General features: G+C 42.4%; 1 protein-coding gene across 3 annotated transcripts in view; it reads right to left on the bottom strand.

Annotated features, from left to right (window-relative positions):
* LOC118387418 (transcription factor 7-like 1-B) overlaps positions 1–24,163 on the bottom strand; it is a 34,231-nt gene extending 10,068 nt beyond the window's left edge. For 2 of the 3 annotated variants that reach the window (XM_035775750.2, XM_035775752.2), the window contains exons 1-3: positions 23,050–24,162; positions 22,828–22,909; positions 21,778–21,944 (exon numbers count right to left, since the gene is read on the bottom strand). In XM_035775750.2, the coding sequence (XP_035631643.1) occupies positions 21,778–21,944; positions 22,828–22,909; positions 23,050–23,235 (435 nt within the window). In that variant the 5' untranslated portion in view covers positions 23,236–24,162. Of the gene's footprint in view, positions 1–21,777; positions 21,945–22,827; positions 22,910–23,049 lie in introns of all 3 variants that reach the window. The other variant, XM_035775751.2, reaches the window with a different exon arrangement.
* Between the last annotated feature and the right edge of the window lie 429 nt (positions 24,164–24,592).

Below are 24,592 nucleotides of genomic sequence, written 5' to 3'. Positions count from 1 at the left end.
ACCACCATAAAAACCGAATTCTAAAGTTTGTTTTATTATATTAATCATTTCAAATGTCACGGTATATCCTTGAACACAAAAATGACATGGATAATTTAATTTAGAAAACTTTGTTACAATAGGCATATCTTTAAAAAAAATTGTACAAATGAATATTCAATACACAATATTCAAATAACCATGCACATCCCTACTGCAGACTTAGAGAGAAACTGACCTCATTGTCCCATTTGAGTACACAAATATGATATAATGTACAAGTCTGTGTGTGTGTAAAGGTTGCAGTCTGTGTTATGTTAAGTTTGAGGCCCTATTGCCTGTTTTGACTCCATATTGTCTCACTGGTCTTAAAAGAACAGGAGAGAAGGCTATCAGAGGTATGTTAGAACAGTCACTAATCTCTCCATCCATTCCCTTCTGAAATGCACTAACGCCCAGGGATGAATGAACACCGATTGTGTAAGTTGAAAGATTGCTGAGAGAGCAACCTGAGCCACACTTCTGCCTCCATCTCCAACACTGGAATTAAATCAAACTTTGTGACACGTGCCGAATACAACAAGTGTGGACATTACCGTGAAATGCTTACTTACAAGCCCTTAACCAACAGTGCAGTTCAAGAAGAAGAAAATATTAACCAAGTAGGCCAAAATAAAAAAGTAATAATAAAAAGTAACAATAAGAATAACAAAAACGAGGCTATATAAAGACGGGGCACCGGTACCGAGTCAGTGTGCAGGGGTACAGGCTAGTTGAGGAAATCTGTACATGTAGGTGGGGGCGAAGTGACTAGTTAACAAACAAACAGCGAGTAGCAGCAGTGTACAGCAGGGGGGTAAATGTAAATTGTCCGGTGGCACTTTTTATGAATTGCTCAACAGTCTTATGGCTTGGGGGTAGAAGTCTACAACTTGGGTGACTGGAGTCTTTGACAACGCCTATTAAGGTCCTGGATGGCAGGAAGCTTGGCCCCACACTTGGCAGGAAGCTTGGCCCTCTTCAAGACTGTCTTGATGTGTTTGGACCATGATAGTTCGTTGGTGATGTAGATCCCAAGGAACTTGAAGTTGAAACTCTCAACCCGCTCCACTACAGCCCGCCTGTTCGGCCGTCTTTTCCTGTAGTAGACGATCAGCTCCTTTGTCTTGCTCACATTTAGGGAGATGTCATTGTCCTGGCACCACACTGCCAGTTCTCTGACCTCCTCCCTATAGGCGGTCTCATCGTTGTCGGTGATCAGGCCTACCACTGTTGTGTCGTCAGCAAACTTAATGATGGTGTTGGAGTCGTGTTTGGCAACCAGTCGTGGGTGAACAGTGAATACAGGAGGGGACTAAGTACACACCCTAGAGGGGCCCCAGTGTTAAGGATCTGCATGGCAGATGTGGTGTTGCCTACTCTTATCTCCTGGGGGTGGCCTGTCAGGAAGTCCAGGATCCAGTTGCAGAGGGAGGTGTTCGTGGGCACTATGGTGGGCACTATGGTGTTGAACGCTGAGTTGTAGTTGATGAACATTTTGCCTGCATTCAAGTCCCCGGCCACTAGGAGCGCCGCTTCTGGGTGAGCATTTTCTTGTTTGCTTATGGCCTTATGCAGTTGGTTGACAGCGGTCTTAGTGCCAGCTTCGCTTTGTGGTGGTAAATAGACGGCTACGAATAATACATACGAGAACTCTTGGTATATAGTGTGTTTGACAGCTTATCATAAGGTACTCTACCTCAGGCGAGCAATACCTCAAGACTTCTTTAATATTAGACATTGCACACCAACTGTTATTGACAAATAGACACACACACCACCCCTCGTCTTACCAGAGGTAGCGTCTCTGTTCTGCCGGTGCATGGAAAATCCCGCTAGCTCTTTGTCCATTTCTCCATTCAGCCACGTCTCGGTGAAACATAAGATGTTACAATTTTTAATGTCCCGTTCGTAGTATAATCTTAAATCGCAGGTCATCAATTTTATTTTCCAATAATTGTACGTTAGCAAGAAGAACGGATGGCAGTGGGAGTTTACTAACATTGAGTGACTAAGATCACCTCAGCAAAAACGTCACAATTAATGACAGAGTCCGAGTTCTTAGATTAAGTCTAATTATTTTGAGGGAGTGTATACTGGCCAAGGTGTTTCAAGACGGACAAACAGTACTACTGCCGCCTTTTTATTGTTGTCCAAGCAAAGTTCTTTTCAAATGAAGGTCGAAGGTACACTATATATACACAAAAGTATGTGGACACCCATTCAAATTAGCGGACTCTGCTATTTCAGCAACACCAGTTGCTGACAGGTGTTTAAAATCGAGCACACTGCCATGCGATCTCCATAGACAAACATTGGCAGTAGAACGGCCTTACTGAAGAGCTCAGTGACATTCAGCGTAGCAGTCATAGGATGCCACGTTTCCAAATGTCTGCACTGCTAGAGCGGCCCCGGTCAACTGTAAGTGCTGTTATTGTGAAGTGGAAACGTCTAGGAACAACAACGGCTCAGTGGTAGACTTCACAAGCTCACAGAAAGGGACAAGCGAGTGACGAAGCGCGTAAAAATCGTCTGTCCTTGGTTGCAGCACTGACTGCCAAGTTCCAAACTGCCTCTGGAAGCAACATCAGCACAATAACTGTTCGTAAGGAGCTTCATGAAATGTGTTTCCATGGCCGAGCAGCCGCACACAAGTCTAACAAAACCATGCAAAGTGCCAAGCGTCAGCTGGAGTGGTGGAAAGCACACCGCTATTGGACTCTGGAGCAGTGGAAACGCGTTCTCTGGAGTAATGAATCACTAATGCTCTCGTGGCTGAATGGAAGCAAATCCCTGCAGCAATGTTCCAACATCTAGTGGGAACCCTTCCCAGAAGAGTGGACGCTGGCCAGCAGGGATGTTCTTGTCCCATCGTGCTCTAACGACTCTGCACGCTGACACGATCACCAGGCGTACGGTATTTCCTCCGACATATTGGTGCAGCTGGCTTCCGGGTTAAGTGGGTATTGTGTCAAGAAGCAGTGCGGTTTGGCTGGGTTGTGTTTCGGAGGACGGACGGCTCTCGACCTTCGCCTCTCCCGAGTCCGAACAGGAGTTGCAGCGTTGGGACAAATGGATACCATGAAATTGGGGAGAAAAGGGAGACAAAAAAAGGAAAAAAGGGTGCGTGTTAAAAGGGGAAAGGGTTCCTGAACAACTCTCTCTGGGGTTACAGTATCCATGGGAAACAGCTTTTCGGGTTTCCCTAGTCCTGGAGAGCTCAACTTAAAGATGCAGCCCGGGTTCTAAAGCACAAAAAAATGTGCAACATATTGTCCACTTAAAAAAAAAGTTGTCAGTATATGTTATTATAAATAATAATCATAGCAGGACGTAACATCATACGAAACAGATATAGTACTTAAAAAAATAAACATTTTGGCTCGTGAGCACCTTTCAAAATTACTGTCTGAAATTATATAAAACAGGGGTGTCAAAGTCAAATGGACGGAGGGCCAAATAAAAAATTTAGCTACAAGCCGAGGGCCGGACTGTTCGAATGTTCATTGAAAAATTTTTAAATGACGCATATAGTCTAGTGAACCTAATTGAACCTACTGAAAACCTAACAAATATATTCCAATATGATCAGATAAATAAAGCAATATTTTCTTATGGCTCTGTCAGTAATCTTTAATTTTCAACAGACACAAAAGACAAATTTCCTTTATATAAAAATCCCCATAACATGAACATTAAATGAAAGAAACCGGTATTCAAGGCACCATCAGTAGCCTATATTTTCTATTTTAGCAAAAGTGGGCTAAATTTACTTCAAAGAAAAAAACAATAATAGCAATTTTCTATCATCCACTCAACTGAAATATTTTTAAAATATAATTGGATTGAAATACAATAAAATAAAGTGCAAAAATCTATTAATCAAAAACAACACTTTGTTTAAGGAGAAGTAACATGCAGTGAAAACAAATATTAAACTTTAACTTTTAAACTTGAACTGAGTAAAAACTCTAAATATGTGATTGCACAGTAATGTTCACTTGTTTGAGGTTGAGGGTGATACTTGGTGGTGTCCCATCTTTTCCACAAGTTCATCAATGTTCGGGGTAAGGCTCTGAGCTGAGGAAATCCTCAGAATTGAGTGGAGGTGTTCAGCAGTAAGTCGACTTCTGTGTGATGTTTTGTTCAAGTTCATCAAAGAAAACAGTTGTTCACACAGGTATGTGCTGCCAAACATAGACAACGTTTGAGCAGCCTGGATGCGCAGCTGGGGCATTGTGTCGGGGAGGAAACGGGCGAACTCCGCAGCACCCACTGCCGCATATTTTGCCCTCAGTGCATCATTGCATTGGAGGTCAATCAACTCCATTTGGAGGTTTGGTGGTGAGCTTTCCACGTCAACAGCAAATGGGTTACCGAGCAGTTCCAACCTGCTTTTTGTGCTTCAAAGTCAGCAAATCGGCGTCGAAAGTCAGCGGCAAGCATACCTATTTTATCAGCCAACTGTGCGCTCGGGAACGCACTGGTAGAGAGCTTCTCTTTCATGGTCTGGCAGCTGGGAAAGTGGCTCAAATTTTCTTTCCGCATCTGCGTCTCCCACAGAGTCAGTTTGGTTTTAAATGCCTTCACTGTACTGTACATATCAGAGATGACACGATCCCGACCCTGCAGCTGCAAGTTCATTGCATTCAGATGACTCGTAATGTCACACAGAAAAGCCATTTCACACAGAAACATTTCGTCTCGGAGTTGTGTTGTGTCTTTCCCTTTGCTGTCCAAGAACAGACAAATCTCCTCACGAAGCTCGAAACATCTTTGAAGCACCTTTCCCTGGCTTAGCCATCGCACCTCTGTGTGATAAGGCAAATCACCATGCTCCGTTTCTAACTCCGTCAGAAATGCCTTGAACTGGCGGTGATTCAAACCTTTGGCTCTGATAAAGTTAACTGTGCGCGTGATGATGCTCATTACATGCTCCATTTTCAAGGCTTTACCGCACAACGCTTCCTGGTGTATGATACAATGATAAGCTGTCAGCTCACCTGTCGCGTTTTCCTCTTGCATCTTTTCCCGTATCTTCGCCACCAGTCCGCTCCTGTGTCCACACATCGCAGGTGCTCCGTCGGTTGTCAAACCCACGAGTTTTTCCCAAGGCAGCTCCATCTCATTTACACATCTTGACACCTCTTCATACAAATCATGCCCCGTAGTTGTGCCATGCATAGGACGTAAAGCCAAAAACTCCTCTGTCACGCTTTAGGCTGGAGTCCACTCCGCGGATGAAAATTGACAACTGGGCAATGTCAGAAATGTCGGTGCTCTCATCCACAGCCAAGGAATATGCAATGAAATCTTTTCCCTTTTTCACAAGCTGCTCTTTTAGATTGATGGACAACTGGTCTACTCTCTCGGCAATGGTGTTTCTGCTCAGACTCACATTTAAAAAGAGTTGCCTTTTTTCTGGGCAAACTTCGTCACAAACTTTAATCATGCAGTTTTTGATGAAATCCCCTCCGTAAATGGCCGGGCTGATTTAGCGATCTCTTCTGCCAAAATAAAACTGGCCTTGACAGCAGCCTGGCCTTGTGATTTGGCTTTTTTGAACAGAGCCTGTCGAGATTTGAGGCCTCGTTTTAATTCCTCTGCCTTTTGTAGCCTTTGTTCCATGTCCATATTCTTGTTTTTGTCCGCGTGTTTCGTTTCATAATGTCGTCTCAGATTATACTCTTTCAGTACCGCCACACTTTCTCCACACAGAAGACACACAGGTTTTCCAGCTACCTCCGTGAACAAATACTCCGACTCCCACCTTGTTTGAAACCCCGGTTCTCAGTGTCCACCTTCCGTTTTGCCATTTTTGATGGGTATCTGAAAGTTAATTTTACTGTGATGCTGACAACTGCTGTGCCAATAAATATTGAAATGAAGCAGCCTACTGCTCGGTGCGTCACCGTTGCATTGTGGGAAATGTAGTATTGGTGCGTGTAAAAGATCTGCGGGCTGCCGGCTTGCTGCGGTCTGCGGGCCGGTTCTAATAATAAATCAAGATCATCCCAGGGGCCGTAAAAAACCTTCTCGCGGGCCGGATGTGGCCCGCGGGCCTTGACTCTGACATATGTGATATAAAAGTTTTACTTCTCATCCTGGAGAGGAGATATCTCCTTCTGTAACAATCTGTTTTCACCCCTAGGGTTTTTGGTCCATATTTCGGTGAGGATAGATGGTATGGCATGGTTCAGCTCAATCAAATAAAATGTCATTGGTAAAATACACATGTTTAGCGGATGTTATTGCGGGTGTAGCGAAATGCTTGCGTTTCTAGCTCCAACAGTACAAATCAAATCAAATTTTATTTGTCACATACACATGGTTAGCAGATGTTAATGCGAGTGTAGCGAAATGCTTGTGCTTCTAGTTCCGACAATGCAGTAATAACCAACGAGTAATCTAACCTAACAATTCCAAAACTACTACCTTATACACACACACAAGTGTAAAGGGACCCAAGTTAAACAATTTAAAGGCAATGCTACCAAATACTAATTGAGTGTATGTAAACTTCTGACCCACTGGGAATTTGACAAAATAAATAAAAGCTGAAATAAAATCACTCTACTATTATTCTGACATTTCACATTCATCAAAAAAAAGTGGGCTATGACAGGGAATTGTTACTAGGATTAAATGTCAGGAATTGTGAAAAACTGAGTTTAAATGTAGGCTAATGTGTATGTAAACTTCCGACATCAACTGTACATAAGAGATGAGTACTGCAAAATATGTAAACATTATTTAAGTGGCCAGTGATTTCAAGTCTATTTGTATGAATTGAGGATCAGCGAAGTGGAAGTGTTCTTTGGGCCTTGAGCTTAATGATGAGCTTGGAGGGTACCGTGGTGTTGAATGCTGAGCTATAGCCAATGAACAGCATTCTTACATAGGTATTCCTCTTGTCCAGATGGGATAGGGCAGTGTGCAGTGTTATGGCGATTGCATCGTCTATGGATCTATTGGGGTGGTAAACAAATTGTAATGGTTTAGGGTATCAGGTAAGGTAGAGGTGATATGATCCTTGACTAGTTTCTCAAAGCACTTCATGACGACAGAAGTGAGTGCTATGAGGCAATAGTTATTTAGTTCAGTTACCTTTGCTTTCTTGGTACAGGAACAATGGTGGCCATCTTGAAGCATGTGGGGACAGTAAACTGGGATAGGGAGAGATTGAATATGTCCGTAAACGCACCAGGCAGCTGGTCTGCGCATGCTCTGATGCGGCTAGTGATGCCGTGTGGGCGAGCAGCCTTGCGAGGGTTAACACGCTTAAAATGTCTTACGTTGGCCAAAGAGACGGAAAGCCCACATTCACTGGTAGCGGGTCGCTTCTGTGTCACTGTGTTGTCCTCAAAGCAGGCGAAGGTGTTTAGTTTGTCCGGAAGCAAGACGTCGGTGTCCGTGACTAGGCTGGTTCTCTTTGTTGTCCGTGATTGTCTGTAGACCCTGCCACATATGTCTTGTGTTGAATTGCGACTCCACTTTGTCTCTATACTAACGTTTTGCCTGTTTGATTGCATTGCGGAGGGAATAACTACACTGTTTGTATGGTTCATGAGAAACTCAGTCACTGTATCAGTGTATTCATCAATGTCATTCTTAGAGGATACATATCCCAGTCGACATGATCAAAACAATTTGAAGTGTGGATTCCGATTGGTCAGCCCAACGTTGAATAGTCGTTTGCACGGGTACTTACTGTTAGAGTTTCTGCCTATAGGAAGGGAGGAGCAAAATGGAGTCGTGATCAGATTTGCCGAAGGGAGGGAAGGGGTGGGCTATGTAGGCATCTCGGGAGTTGGAGTTGCAGTGGTCAAGTGTTTCACTGCAGTCAATGTGTTGATAGAACTTCAGCAGCGGTTTACTCAAATCTTCTTTGTTAAAATCCCCAGCAAAAATAAATACGGCCTCAGGATGTGTGGTTTCCAGCTTGCATAGAGTCCAGTGAAGGTCTTTGAGGGCCGTCGTGGTATCGGCTTGAGGGGGAATATACACGGCTGTGACTATAACCGAAGATAATTCTCTCTCCGGAGGTAACACGGTCGGTATTTGGTTGTGAGATATTGTAGGTCAGGTGAACAAAAGGGACTTGAGTTCCTGTATGTTATCACAATCATAGTTAATCATGAAACATACACCCCAGCTCTCCTTCTTCCCAGAGAGATATTTATTCCAGTCTGAGCGATGAACTGAGAAGCCAAATGCAATGTTTCCGTGAAACAGAGTGCGTTACAAGTCCTGATGTGTCATTGGAAGGAAATTCTTCCAGAGAAGTCCACTTCGAATATCTCTTCTCCTCTGGCGATGTTTTAGATCAGCCTCTGGAATCAGTTAAACTGCCTTGGGGGATACGAACAAAGGATCCAATTCAAGAAAGTCGTATTCCTGGTCATAATGCTGGTGAGTTACCGTCACTCTGATATCCAAAAGCTATTCCCGGCTGTATGTAATTACACAAAAGAAAATCTGGCCTAATAACCTAAGAAATAACACATACAGTCGTGGCCAAAAGTTGAGAATGACACAAATATTAATTTTCACAAAGTCTGCTGACTCAGTTTGTATGATGGCAATTTGTATGTACTCCAGAATGTTATGAAAAGTGATCAGATGAATTGCAATTAATTGCAAAGTCCCTCTTTGCCATGCAAATTAACTGAACCCTCCCCCCCCAAAAAAACATTTCCACTACATTTCAGCCCTGCCACAAAAAGAGCAGCTGACATGTCAGTGATGATCTCGTTAACACAGGTGTGGGTGTTGACGAGGACAAGACTGGAGAGCACTCTGTCATGCTGGATGAGTTCGAATAACAGACTGGAAGCTTCAAAAGGAGGGTGGTGCTTGGAATCATTGTTCTTCCTCTGTCAACCATGGTTACCTGCAAGGAAACACGTGCAGTCATCATTGCGTTGAACAAAAAGGACTTCACAGGCAAGGATATTGTTGCCAGTAAGATTGCACCCAAATCAACCATTTATTGGATCCTCAACAACTTCAAGGAGAGTGGTTCAATTGTGAAGAAGGCTTCAAGAAAGTCCAGCAAGCGCGAGGACCGTCTCCTAAAGTTGATCCAGCTGCGAGATCGGGGCACCACCAGTACAGAGCTTGCTCAGGAATGGCAGTAGGCAGGTGTGAGTGCATCTGCACGCACAGTGAGGCGAAGACTTTGAGGATGGCCTGGTGTCAAGAAGCGCGGCAAAGAAGCCACATCTCTCCAGGAAAAACATCAGGGACAGACTGATATTCTGCAAAAGGTACAGAGATTGGACTGCGGAGGACTGGGGTAAAGTCATTTTCTCTGATAAATCCCCTTTCCGATTGTTTGGGGAATCCATAAAAAAAGCTTGTCCGGAGAAGACAAGTTGAGTGCTACCATCAGTCCTGTGTCACGCCAATAGTAAAGCATCCTGAGACCACTCATGTGTGGGGTTGCTTCTCAGCCAAGGGAGTGGGCTCACTCACAATTTTGCCTAAGAACACAGCCATAAATAAAGACTGGTACCAACATCCCCCGAGAGCAACTTCCCCCAACCATCCAGGAACAGTTTGGTAACGAACAATGCCTTTTCCAGCATGATGAAGCACCTTGCCATAAGGCAAAAGTGATAACTAAGTGGCTCAGGGAACAAAACATCGATATTTTGGGTCCATGGCCAGGAAACTCCCCAGACCTTAATCCCATTGGGAACTTGTGGTCAATCCTCAAGAGGCGGGTGGACAAACAAAACCCCACAAATTCTGACAAACTCCAAGAATTGATTATGCAAGAATGGGCTGCCATCAGTCAGGATGTGGCCCAGAAGTTAATTGACAGCATGCCAGGGCGGATCGCAGAGGTCGTGAAAAATAAGGGTCAACACTGCAAAAATGGACTCTTTGCATCAACTTCATGTAATTGTCAATAAAAGCCTTTGACTCCTTATGAAACGCTTGTAATTATACTTCAGTGTTCCATAGTAACACATGACAAAAACATCTAAAGACACTGAAGCAGCAAACTATGTGGAAATTAATATGTGTCATTCTCAACTTTTGACCATGACTTTACAAAAACAAAATACTGTAAAGTTGGAGCTAGAAGCATGGCTCCCCTTTGTCAGTGCCATTTCTGGCTATTCTACAGTTAACCATTTAAATGTAATGACAAAATGTTGATTTTCACCTCAATAGACATACCCAAAAGTAACTGCTATGCATGTGTAATTACATGATTCTGACATGCCAAAACTTGGTATATTTGGAAAGAAGACATCTGGGAGATGCGGAAATGGTCAGAAGATAGGAGTTACATAGTTCAGAATACACAAGATCACACACAAAAATCAGTTTTTTATTTTGAATGTCATCTTTCAATGACAATCTATAAGTGAATTGATTCCCAGAGCTGGAAACACGTTAGATGGCTTCCACAACATGTGAACAATCAGGGAAAACAATGGATTGATAGACCTAACAAATAAAAATGGACAGACGGTTTTAGTAAGTGGTGTTAGGTGTGGTCACAGGACGTTTCGAAGTGTCCCTAAACCTCTCCAAAGTGGCATATGTAGGTATTTTCTTCTTGAACTGCACTGTTGGTTAAGGGCTTGTAAAGTAAGCATTTCACAGTAAAGTCCACACTTGTTGTATTTGGCGCATGTGACAAATAAAGTTTGATATGATTTTGATATGTCTGTAAATTAGACAATTCCAGTGCCATTACATATTTGCAATCCCTAAATGTATTTGTTCAGCATAAAAACACAATTTCTACCATATCAACCTCACTTAAACAGTGTAGTGGTGTTATGGGGTATCCATGGTACATTCAAGTGTCCTTTCACTTCTCCAAAGTGTCCAAATGTGGTAATTGCACTGTTTTTGCACACTGGATGTGCCTAAATGTTATTGTTCGCTATAAAAACAAAATCTCTACAACACCAACATCTCTCAAACATTGTGGTAGTGTCAGGGGACATCAAAGTGTTTTTCAACCTTCCAAAGTGCCTGAAAGTTTAGCCTAGGCATATCCAATGTATTGGTCCCACATACAAATTAACTGTTTAAAAAAACAATATAAAAGCAAGAGATACACAGTACCAGTCAAAACTTGACACACCTACTCATTCCAGGATTTTGCTTTATTTTTAAATAGTAAAATAATAGTGAAGACATCAAAACTATGAAATAACACATATGGAATCATGTAGTAACAAAAACAAAGTGTTAAACAATTTGAGATTCTACAAAGTAGCCACCCTTTGCCTTGATGACAGCCTTGCACATTTTACATTCTCTCCACCAACTCCATGAGGTAGTCACATGGAATGCATTTCAATTAACAGGCGTGCCTTGTTAAAAGTTAAGGAAAGAAATTCCACAAATGAATGCATTTGAGCCAATCAGTTGTGTTGTGACATGGTAGGGGTGGTATACAGAAGATAGCCCTGTTTGGTAAAGACCAAGTCCATATTATGGCAAGAACAGCTCTAATTATCACAGAGAAACGACAGTCCATTATTTTAAGACATGAAGGTCAGTCAAACCGGAACATTTCAAGAACTTGCAGTCACAAAAACCATTGAGCGCTATGATGAAATTGGCTCTCATGAGGACCGTCACAGGAAAGGAAGACCCAGAGTTACCTCTGCTGCAGAGGATAAGTTCATTAAAGTTACCAGCCTAAGAAATTGCAGGCCAAATAAATGCCCCCCAGAGTTCAAGTAACAGACATCTCAACATCAACTGTTCAGAGGAGAATGCGTGAATCAGGCCTTCATGGTCGAATTGCTGCAAAGAAACCACTACTAAAGGACAACAATGAAAAGAGATTTGCTTGGGCCAAAAAACACAAGCAATGTACATTAGACCAGTGGAAATCTGTCCTTCGGTCTGATGAGTCAAAATGTGATTTTGGTTCCAACTGCCGTGTCATTGTGAGACACGAAGTAGGTGAACGGATGATCTACGCATGTGTGGTTCCCACCGTGAAGCATGGTGGTGGTGTGATGGTGCGGCTCTCTGTGATTTATTTAGAATTCAAGGCACACTTAACCGGCATGGCTACCACAGCATTCTGCAGCGATATGCCATCCAATCTGGTTTGCACTTAGTGGGACTATCATTTGTGTTTCAAAGGGACAATGATCCAACACATCTCTAGGCTGTGTAAGGGCTATTTGTCCAAGAAGGAGAGTGATGGAGTGCTGCATCAGATGACCTGGACTCCACAATCACCCAACCTCAATCTAATTTAAATGGATTGGGATGAGTTGGACGGCAGAGTGAAGGAAAAGCAGCCAACAAGTGCTCAGCATATGTGGGAACTTCAAGACTGTTGGAAAATCATTCCAGGTGAAGCTGGTTGAAAGAATGCCAACAGTGTGCAAAGCTGTCATCAAGGCAAAGGGTGGCTACTTTGAATAATCTCAAATATAACATTAGTTTGATTTGTTTAACACTTTTTTGGTTAATACATGTTTCTAGTTGTGTTATTTCATAATGTTGATGTGTTCACTATTATTCTACAATGTAGAACATTTCTAAAAATAAAGAAATCCCTTGACTAAGTAGGTGTGTCCAAACTTGTTACTGGTACTGTACATAAAAAACTAACTTGGTTACACACGTGTCCTTCACAAAAAAAAGGTACAAAAATAGAAATAAGCTTTACTATTTACAAATGGCAGTCGTGTTAGTTTTACATCCCGGGTGTAGATGATTAGATTTCACTTTCACCATAGCTTGTGCATGTCATGAGTCTTTGAAGCAGTCCCTCTCTACCAGGAAACAAAAAACGAACTGGCATTTCGGACAGAAGATCTGGCATTTTACCCTCCAGATTTTCCTTTTGTCATGTGTGTTAGATAGTGGCACTCACCTTGAGTGGGTGGTCTTGTGATGGTTATGAGGTTGCTTTGGGCCCCCAATTCAACTATTTACAACACCAGCTGCTCTCGGAAGGCCAACTGGGAAAGAGGAGCTTGACCTTTTGCTTTGGCCATATGCTTGTGGAGAATGAAAGTATTTACTGTAGCATATTCCACAAAGTGTTAAAAAAAAATTTTTTTTTTTTTTTTTTTAATCTACCACTTCCTGGTCTTGTGGAGGACCTGGTAGTAGCCTATCAGAACATCAGATAGGTCGACACCCCCCATGATAGCATTGTAGTCCTTCACAGAAACAGTTAGATATTCTTCCTTTTTCACCCTCCTTGAGACATGGTTGTTATTGAATGCCTTATGCTGTGTGGTGAGTATGGTTACTTCGCTAGTGATCTTCCATTTCACAAAAAGCAGCTTGTTAGTCATGATCGACAGTATGGTCCCCCTCTCCGCTGTCTTTGTCATGTCGTTTGGGGAAACCGATTCTGTTAGGATGAATGGTGCCACAAGACACTATTTTCTTTTTCAAGAGGTCTATTAAAAGTGGATGTGGAACCATCAGATGGGTCAAGGGGTCTATTAAAAGTGGATATGGAACCATCAGATGGGTCAAGGGGTCTATTAAAAGTGGATATGGAACCATCAGATGGGTCAAGGGGTCTATTAAAAGTGGATGTGGAACCATCAGATGGGTCAAGGGGTTTATTAAAAGTGGATATGGAACCATCAGATGGGTCAAGGGGTCTATTAAAAGTGGATGTGGAACCATCAGATGGGTCAAGGGGTCTATTAAAAGTGGATATGGAACCATCAGATGGGTCAAGGGGTCTATTAAAAGTGGATATGGAACCATCAGATGGGTCAAGGGGTCTATTAAAAGTGGATGTGGAACCATCAGATGGGTCAAGGGGTCTATTAAAAGTGGATGTGGAACCATCAGATGGGTCATGGGAAACCATCAGATGGGTAAAGGGGTCTATTAAAAGTGGATATGGAACCATCAGATGGGTCAAGGGGTCTATTAAAAGTGGATATGGAACCATCAGATGGGTCAAGGGGTCTATTAAAAGTGGATATGGAACCATCAGATGGGTCAAGGGGTCTATTAAAAGTGGATATGGAACCATCAGATGGGTCAAGGGGTCTATTAAAAGTGGATATGGAACCATCAGATGGGTCAAGAGGTCTATTAAAAGTGGATGTGGAACCATCAGATGGGTCAAGGGGTCTATTAAAAGTGGATATGGAACCATCAGATGGGTCAAGGGGTCTATTAAAAGTGGATATGGAACCATCAGATGGGTCAAGGGGTCTATTAAAAGTGGATGTGGAACCATCAGATGGGTCAAGGGGTCTATTAAAAGTGGATATGGAACCATCAGATGGGTCAAGGGGTCTATTAAAAGTGGATGTGGAACCATCAGATGGGTCAAGGGGTCTATTAAAAGTGGATATGGAACCATCAGATGGGTCAAGGGGTCTATTAAAAGTGGATATGGAACCATCAGATGGGTCAAGGGGTCTATTAAAAGTGGATGTGGAACCATCAGATGGGTCAAGGGGTCTATTAAAAGTGGATGTGGAACCATCAGATGGGTCAAGGGGTCTATTAAAAGTGGATGTGGAACCATCAGATGGGTCAACCATCAGATGGGTCAAGGGTCTATTAAAAGTGGATATGGAACCATCAGATGGGTCAAGGGGTCTATTAAAAGTGGATATGGAACCATCAGATGGGTCAAGGGGTCTATTAAAAGTGGATATGGAACCATCAGATGGGTCAAGGGGTCTATTAAAAGTGGATAACCATGGGTCAACCCATCAGATGGGTCAGATGGGTGTGGAACCATCAGATGGGTCAAGGGTCTATTAAAAGTGGATATGGAACCATCAGATGGGTCAAGGGGTCTATTAAAAAGTGGATATGGAACCATCAGATGGGTCAAGGGGTCTATTAAAAGTGGATATGGAACCATCAGATGGGTCAAGGGGTCTATTAAAAGTGGATATGGAACCATCAGATGGGTCAAGGGGTCTATTAAAAGTGGATATGGAACCATCAGATGGGTCAAGGGGTCTATTAAAAGTGGATATGGAACCATCAGATGGGTCAAGGGGTCTATTAAAAGTGGATATGGAACCATCAGATGGGTCAAGGGGTCTATTAAAAGTGGATATGGAACCATCAGATGGGTCAAGGGGTCTATTAAAAGTGGATATGGAACCATCAGATGGGTCAAGGGGTCTATTAAAAGTGGATATGGAACCATCAGATGGGTCAAGGGTCTATTAAAAGTGGATATGGAACCATCAGATGGGTCAAGGGGTCTATTAAAAGTGGATATGGAACCATCAGATGGGTCAAGGGGTCTATTAAAAGTGGATATGGAACCATCAGATGGGTCAAGGGGTCTATTAAAAGTGGATATGGAACCATCAGATGGGTCAAGGGGTCTATTAAAAGTGGATTGGAAACCATTAGATGGGAACCATCAGAGGGTCAAGGGGTCTATTAAAAGTGGATGTGGAACCATCAGATGGGTCAAGGGGTCTATTAAAAGTGGATATGGAACCATCAGATGGGTCAAGGGGTCTATTAAAAGTGGATATGGAACCATCAGATGGGTCAAGGGGTCTATTAAAAGTGGATATGGAACCATCAGATGGGTCAAGGGGTCTATTAAAAGTGGATATGGAACCATCAGATGGGTCAAGGGTCTATTAAAAGTGGGTATGGAAACCATCAGATGGGTCAAGGGGTCTATTAAAAGTGGATATGGAACCATCAGATGGGTCAAGGGGTCTATTAAAAGTGGATGTGGAACCATCAGATGGGTCAAGGGGTCTATTAAAAGTGGATATGGAACCATCAGATGGGTCAAGGGGTCTATTAAAAGTGGATATGGAACCATCAGATGGGTCAAGAGGTCTATTAAAAGTGGATATGGAACCATCAGATGGGTCAAAATTAAAAGTGGATATGGAACCATCAGATGGGTCAAGGGGTCTATTAAAAGTGGATATGGAACCATATTCAAGGGGTCTAAAAAGTGGATATGGAACCATCAGATGGGTCAAGGGTCTATTAAAAGTGGATATGGAACCATCAGATGGGTCAAGGGGTCTATTAAAAGTGGATATGGAACCATCAGATGGGTCAAGGGGTCTATTAAAAGTGGATATGGAACCATCAGATGGGTCAAGAGGTCTATTAAAAGTGGATATGGAACCATCAGATGGGTCAAGGGGTCTATTAAAGTGGATATGGAACTCAGATTAAAATTAAAAGTGGATATGGAACCATCAGATGGGTCAAGGGGTCTATTAAAAGTGGATATGGAACCATCAGATGGGTCAAGGGGTCTATTAAAAGTGGATATGGAACCATATGGGTCAAATTAAAAGTGGATATGGAACCATCAGATGGGTCAAGGGGTCTATTAAAATGGAACCATCAGTGGATGTGGAACCATCAGATGGGTCAAGAGGTCTATTAAAAGTGGATATGGAACCATCAGATGGGTCAAGGGGTCTATTAAAAGTGGATGTGGAACCATCAGATGGGTCAAGGGGTCTATTAAAAGTGGATATGGAACCATCAGATGGGGTGATTGACATAGCAGTGTGGGTGAAGACGTTGACCGGCTGGGGCGCTTGCTGGGGAGGGATGGTGCCCAAATGTCATCCTCCATATCCTCTGATTCCTCCACTCTCTTGTGAATTAAATAAATGTATACATTGTTGACGACAGAATTACAGTTTACTATATTTACAAAATATTACTGTAAACACACTAAGCCTAAACTGTATCTATACAGTGACTCACATAGGTGTAAAGCACACACACAATGCAAACAGTGAGAACCACTAATAAACAATGGCTAGGAGAGGTTAGTGGCCTCTCCAAAGTTACAAGGATGAAACTTAGAACAGTGAACTAATATGAAACATAGAAATTACGTGTTACATAGGCCTATGTAAACTAAATCCAATGCACAAATAGCAGATCCAAAGCACAAATCGCAGAATACATTACATTTTTTATACGTTTTCAGTAAATTATCGATATAAACTCATGAAAATAATTTACTTACAGAGCTAAAAGTGGATCCAATCCTTCTAAAAAGCAATCTTCCTCGGCTGAGTCGAAATAATCGCTGCCCAAATCGCTCCCCTGATCAGAGATCGGTATACATAGCAGCCTTTTTTCTAGCTTCCTGTTCGATATTCTTAGCCCCCCTTTTTCTTCCTTGAGAAGCGATATTTTATGCTAAAGCGATGAAATTATAGAGATGAAATCTGTTTACAATGTAATGTAGCGTGCTCGGTGCTTCTCGTCTCTGAGCCAGGTAGCAATAGTTTGTATTACGCATAAAATGTTCTCGGCCTTGCTTTGCCCACCCAGGCCAACTGCATATTCCTGAAAAGCTTATCCCATTGGCTACAAGACTGTCATGGTGCCATAGTAGCCAATACCCTGTGTAAAGGATGCCTACGCGGACATCATATTTATGACGAGCAAAAAGTCACTTGGTGGACATTCGATGTTGCCACTAAGTCATATATCATCAGATAACATTGGCAATAGGCTAGATTTGTTCCTTTATTTATTTTACCTTTATTAATAAATTCTTATTTTCAATGACGGCCTAGGAACAGTGGGTTAACTGCCTGTTCAGGTACAGATTTGTACCCTTGTCAGCTCGGGGATTCGAACTTGCAACCTTCCGGTTACTAGTCCAACGCTCTAACCACTAGGCTACCCTGCCGCCCCAACCTACCAACCTAAGAATTTATTTTATACCCCCATGTAGCTCAAACACAGACCAAATGGAGCTTACCTTGAAATTTGGTCATTGGCTTGGCCTGCCCTTATACATTAATATGCCCATATAATGTAGTAAGTCAAATCAAAGTTTATTTGTCACGTGCACCGAATACAACAGGTGTAGAGTTTACAGTGAAATGCTTACTTACAGGCTCTAACCAATAATGCAAAAAAGGTATTAGGTGAACAATAGGTAAGTAAAGAAATAGAACAACAGCAAAAAGACGGGCTATATACAGTAGCGAGGCTACATACAGACACCGGTTAGTCAGGCAGATTGAGGCCACACCAAAGATTTTAAGGCACAGATCAATAACCAAGATACTCAGCTTTCTGCAGACAGACACCCTGCTTTTGCAGCTAGGGGCTAGCGTTCTCATTGAACTGAATTGAAAAAAATATATAATAATCTAATAGGCTCCCCAAACATGGGGACTTTACATTTAAGTAGGGGTGCATGATATATCGGTAAGCATATCAGAATCGGACAATATTAGCCAAAAATGACAACATCGGACAAATGTCTAGTTTAACACCGATGTCAAAGCTGACATGTATACCTATATAACGTTAGGTAGATGTAATGACAACATGAAAAATACAACGCTACACGCGCAACACAGTATTCCTAACCAGGCCCACAATGTCTGCTGTGTGGATCTACTTTGAAGTTTCAAAGGAAGATAACAAAAAGGCCATATGCAATGTTTGTGCTGTTATTATTTCCTGAGGGGACAAAGTGAAATCTTTCAATACCACAAACCTAATTACTAATTTGAAAGTGCATCACCCCCAGACGTTAGGCGAAGTGCACACTTCCAACAACTAAACAAGTTCAAGTTGAGCAGTTATTTGAAAAAGTAAGAACATTTCAGCGAGACACCTCAAAGGTAAAATCCATTAACGCCAAGATAATTGCCCTTGACAATCAACCGTTCTCTGTCGTGGATGGTGTTGGCTTTCGCCGACTGGTCGGGCACCTCGAGCCCCGGTACACACTTCCAAGCAGGCACTATTTTTCAGATGTTGCTCTACAGTATCGTTGAAACGCACATTCATGAGCTACTTGCTATGGGCATCACTGCTATTAGTTTCACAACTGACATTTGGACCAGCGATATCAGCCCCATGAGCATGCTGAGTCTAACAGCACAGTGGGTCGACAAAGATTTCGTACTGAGGAAAGTCTTATTGCTCAAGAATGTGCTGATTCTCATACTGCTGCTGCCATTTCAATCCCATTTGAGAACATGTGTGAAACTTGGAAACATGAAAACACTCCTAGCTCCATTTGAACAACTGACTGGAGAAATAATCTCATCAACTGCGTCTGCAGCAGACGTGACACCCTCTGTCATGGCATTGAAACGCCTGCTCAACAAAACGTGCAAAAGTACTCTACTAGAGGCTGTGAACAAGTAACTCATTCTCTCCGAGCCTCTTTACTGTGTCGCCAGCATGCTCGATGCTAGGTACAAGGACCGCTACTTCGATGCAGACTAGAAACAGGGTTTACGTGACACAGCTGGACAAGATAGAAACGGACACATTGACAGTGCGCACTGAAGAGGCCCCCCCGAGAGAAGAGGCCACAGACAGACAGAGCTGAAACTTCACTGCTTGACATGTATGATGAAATCCTGGTTGAGAATGAAACGATTGAACAAATGAACAACGAAACAGAAGGTCCGTGTGCGTTTCAACTCTAACTGTATTAGAATGCTAAAAAGGCAGCAAAAAAATGTATTATCGGGTATCGGACAAAAATGTAATATTGGTGCATCCCTACATTTAAGGGGTTAACATTAGTATGTTTATCTTCTCTCAGACAGAGAAGTGGGCATAGGGGAGGAAGGCTGGGGGATGAGGAAGGAGTATCAACCACTGTGTGGGGATGATCTCCTATTGAGAACAGTATTAGGTCCATTCAGCTTCTCCGCCTCCTCCTAATGACAACAATATCCCATTAATACCTGGAGAGTGGAATGCAAAGGCAGGCAGACAGGGTGTGGAGTTAATGTATACAAAAAAAGAGCAACTACTACCAGTTGTGTTGAAGGGAAACATTTCCACATTAACTTATAAAACCTTTGATCGGAATGTTAGCTTTTTGTCTACTTACACATACACGATACAGAGTGAAGATACCCAAAGAGGGCCTCAATTAGAGGTTGACGGATTAATCGGCATGGCCAATTTCAAGTTTTCATAACAATCGGTAATCTTCCTTTTTGGACGTTGATTATGGCCGATTACATTGCAATCCATGAGGAAACTGGTTGGCAGGCCACCTGTTACAGCAGTGTAGCGTCAAAATGACCTTGTGGCTGCAAGGAGCCAAGATAAGTTGCTAGCAAGCATTAACCTTAACGTATAAAAAAAAAACAATCAATCTTCACATAATCACTAGATAACCACCCATGGTTGATGATATTACTGGGTTAACTAGCTTGTCCTGCTTTGCATATAATCAATGCGGTGCCTGTTCATTTATCATCGAATCACAGCCTACTTCAACTTCGCCAAACGGGCGCATTCGTGAAAAAAAGCACGTAAATTGCACAAAAGTACCTAACAATAAACATCAATGCCTTTCTTAAAATCAACACACAGAGTATATATATTTTTTTAAACCTGCATATTTAGTTAAAATAAATGTTAGCAGGCAATATTAACTAGGGGAATGTTGTCACTTCTCTTGCGTTCAGTGCAAGCCGAGTCAGGGTATATGCAACAGTTAGGGCCGTCTGGCTCATTGCAAACTGTGTTTCTTCCTAACAAAGACCGTAATTAATTTGCCAGAATTGCACATAATTATGACATAACATTGAAGGTTGTGCAATGTAACAGCAATATTTAGACTTATGGAACAGTTCCGTACTTCACTGAAAGAACAAGCGTTTTGTTTTCGAAATGATAGTTTCCGGATTTGACCATATTAATGACCAAAGGCTCGTATTTCTGTGTGTTTATTATAATTAAATCTATGATTTGATATTTGATAGAGCAGTCTGAGCGGTGGTAGGCAGCGGCAGGCTCATAAGCATTTATTCAAACAGCACTTTACTGCGTTTGCGTGCAGCTCTTAGCAATCAATGCTTGAAGCACAGCGCTGTTAATGACTTCAAGCCTATCAACTCGAGATTAGACTGGTAATACTAAAGTGCCTATAAGAACATCCAATAGTCAAAGGTGTATGAAATACAAATGGTATAGAGAAATAGTCAACGCATCATAATTCCTATAACTACAACCTAAAACTTCTTAACTGGGAATATTGAAGACTCATGTTAAAAGGAACCACCAGCTTTCATATGTTCTCATGTTCTGAGCAAGGAACTTAAACGGTAGCCTTTATTACATGGCACATATTGCACTTTTACTTTCTTCTCCAACACTGTTTTCGCATTATTTAAACCAAATTGAACATTTCATTATTTATTTGAGACTAAATAGATTTGATGTATTATGTTAAAATAAAAGGGTTCATTGTTCATTCAGTTTTGTTGTAATTGTCATTATTACAAATATATATAAAAAACGGCTGATTAATCGGTACTGGCTTTTTTTGGTCCTCCAAAAATTGGTATCGGCGTTGAAAAATCATAATCTAACCTCAATCCCAAAACACAGAAAGGAAACCAAAAAAACAACAACGTTAGCTACAACTGTAGCATAGTTCCGCATGGATGGTGATGAAATACTGTAGCCTCTCTCTCCCCCCTCGCTCACTCTGTCACACACATTCCAGCAACAGTGTTTTATCAGGGGTGTGTTGGGGCCTGTCTGCTGCGGTAGTGCCAGTGTGTTAACACACCATTAATCGCTATGAGATACATCACACTGCTCAGAGTAGGATCGCACACACACAACTCATCATTCACTGTCCCTTATAACCACACAACAGACATCCCACACAGTCGATACACACACCGCCAGACACCACACACAGACAGCTATGTTAGTACAGCAGCCTTACTTGCAAAAATTATAAGAACAATAACAGAGTGGCAGCATGTGATGCATGTTCCTGCGTGCATGTGACTGACTCACCGTCCTGGAGCCGGGTGAGAGGACTCCAGGAGAAAGGTAGGGGTTACCAAGGTTCCCCAAGTGGCCCAGGTTGGATAGGTTACCCAGGTCAGGGATCATTAGTAAGGGATAGCCAGCGTACAGAGATGCCTTGAACAACCCACTGTCGTGTTGCTGTCTCCTCAGAGCTGGGAGAGAGAGGGAGAGAGAGACACTGTATATAGACATAATGACATTTGAAATGTCTTTATTCTTTTGGAACTTCTGAGTGTATTGTTAATTTCCATTTATTTCACTTTTGTTTATTATCTACTTCTCTTGCTTTGGCAATGTTAACATATGTTTCCCATGCCAACAGAGAGCCTAAATTGGATTGAAAAAATTGAGTCTGAGTTAACTTCAACAACCATTGACCAACCATTGACCAGCCTCCTCAGAGCTGGGGGATAGACTAGGGATGGGTTGTTGTCAATCTATTATAATCTGTTTAGTTGCTTTGTTAGCATGTAAGACAGTGACATCTCTTGTCAACAGGGCTCATTGAATTGAGAGAGAAATGGGGGGTGTGGGAGATGGGTGAGGGGGGGGATTAGGCTGGAGAGAGGAGGATTCTGGAGGAAGAACTGAGCGGTTTCCACTAGATGTTCCAGCTGCAAAGTCATAATTGGCTCTAAAGCAAAAATTCATATAAACAAAACTTAGCTTTTTGGTCTTAATTTAAGTTTAGGCATTCGGGTTTGCAGTGTGTTTAAAATAAGATTGTATGACTGTGCCAGCTAGTGACCACTCTGCAGAGCTGCCGACAAGGCAAGAATGCTTGTGGTTGTTGATTTATTGCTATATGTTCTGTGTTTCTTGTAAGGGGTGTATATGACCTAACTCTTTCCCCACTGCTTTTTTAAAATGAATTGATAAATAAAGGAATGGACTGGGAAGGAGAGATAAAGGAGGAGAGGATGAAGAGGGGGATATAGAGAAAAGTGGGGAGAGGGGGGCACTCATATGAAGGATCAAAGTGAGAGTTACAGGTATACAGAGTTATAGTTTTACTATGAGTTTGGCGTGTTTTACCTTCTGCAACGAACTCTCTCTGTCTGACATAACTCTCCCAATCCGGTATGTGATGCTGGGGACGTCTATGACTGACTGCCTGCTGACAAACACACACAAACGTTGTTTGCCAAAAAAAAAACACTGGAGATTGGTAGGTAGAAGAAAAAGGTTAGTACCGTAGTTGTTTATATAGTGATTCAATCTTCTGTCCCTAGCTGGCTAGCTAGTAAAGTTAGCTACCTCGGAGTCAGACGAACTGCTGTTGTTCTCCGTCTCGTTGACCAGTGAAGACTTGACATCGTCCAGGTCCCGCTCAGAGGACACATTCTCGGCGGTCTTTTCCTCCTGCTCCCCCTCGTCTTTAAACGAGATCAACTCATCGTTGGCTCCCAAATCATCTCCTCCTCCTCCGTCCAGCTGCGGCATCTTGAATTTCTAAAAACACACTCACTGTTGTCTTGCCGTGGAAGTGATGTCGTACCCACCGAGTTTCAAAACACCCTGCTAACGTTAGCTAGCTAGTACACTGTATTATTTGGATTTCCACGATTTCAAGTGGTAGTAACGAGATTAGCCATGAACAAGACGAGTTGTTGCAAACTTTGCAAAAATAAGCATCCAACGACTGTTCATTGTTAGCTCGCTAACGTTAGTTAGCCATGCTAAGCTAACTAGTTAACTAGCTAGTCGATTCCTGGAGTTGTTCCACTCGTTTCTTGTCGCGTCTTTTATTTTGGGCTAGAAAAACTAGATAACGTTACAACCCACATCGACGATCCCACGAATAACCGTATACTGATGTAAAAACAACTAGCAGTCTCTTAAAACTGAAATGGAAAACGAAAACAATGGAAAGCTGTACGTCGCAGAAGTTTAAAACACGCACGCACATAAGTTGTCCTCCTGCACACACGTTCTCCTCCTACTTAACGTTACCCTCCCGAGTAAAATCAGCCCGAAGAAAAGTCAGCTCACAAGCCTACTTTCTTAATTATTTTGTCGTCCATTTCCCTTCATAAATAGAAAATGCAATCCTTGCGAGTTTGAGAAAAAGTTAGTCGCTGGTTGTGTGAGTGTATATGGTCGCATGGGAAATACAAGTCGCTTGGTGTTTCTGAGGTGGAGTGGAAGGAAGAGCTAGGCCGCCGCCGGGAGACTGGGGGTGGGGGAGGAGGGAGAAGGGAGACTGGAGGAAGAAAGTGCGGAGGGAAGACGTTTGGGCAGAGTAATTCCAGTCCAGCTATCAATGATGTATGTGTCAATGGTGCCAGGAGTTTTTCCCCATCTGATTTCTTGAGCTGAAAAAATATATTGGTCAGGGGGAAAGTATATCTTTGCAATGTCTGGATTCCCAGCCAGATCACCCGTGATACAGTGGTCTAAGGCACTGCATCTCAGTGAGAGTTACAGTCCCTGGTTCAAATCCAGGTTGTATCACATCAGGCTGTGATCGGGAGTCCCATAGGGTGGCACACAATTAAAAATACAAATCAGTTTGCCTCCGCACTGAATATCGCTCAGTTTTACTGTTGTTTCACCACACTGAATTATATTGGATTCCAGCTGGCTTCATGTGCATATTCATAGGAGAGAACCTTTATTTTACTAGGCAAGTCAGTTAAGAACAAATTCTTATTTTCAATGACGGCCTAGGAACAGTGGGTTAACTACCTGTTCAGGGGCAGAATGACAGATTTGTACCTTGTCAGCTCGGGGATTCGAACTTGCAACCTTTCAGTAATGGTAATGGGAGGCTAATGATTATGATGAAGATAATGGTGTT

Source organism: Oncorhynchus keta, chromosome 9, assembly GCF_023373465.1.
Source record: "Oncorhynchus keta strain PuntledgeMale-10-30-2019 chromosome 9, Oket_V2, whole genome shotgun sequence".
Classification (NCBI taxonomy): Eukaryota; Metazoa; Chordata; class Actinopteri; order Salmoniformes; family Salmonidae; genus Oncorhynchus; species Oncorhynchus keta.
Note: the sequence above shows the minus strand (reverse complement) of the source record. Positions and strands in the feature narration are given on the sequence as shown.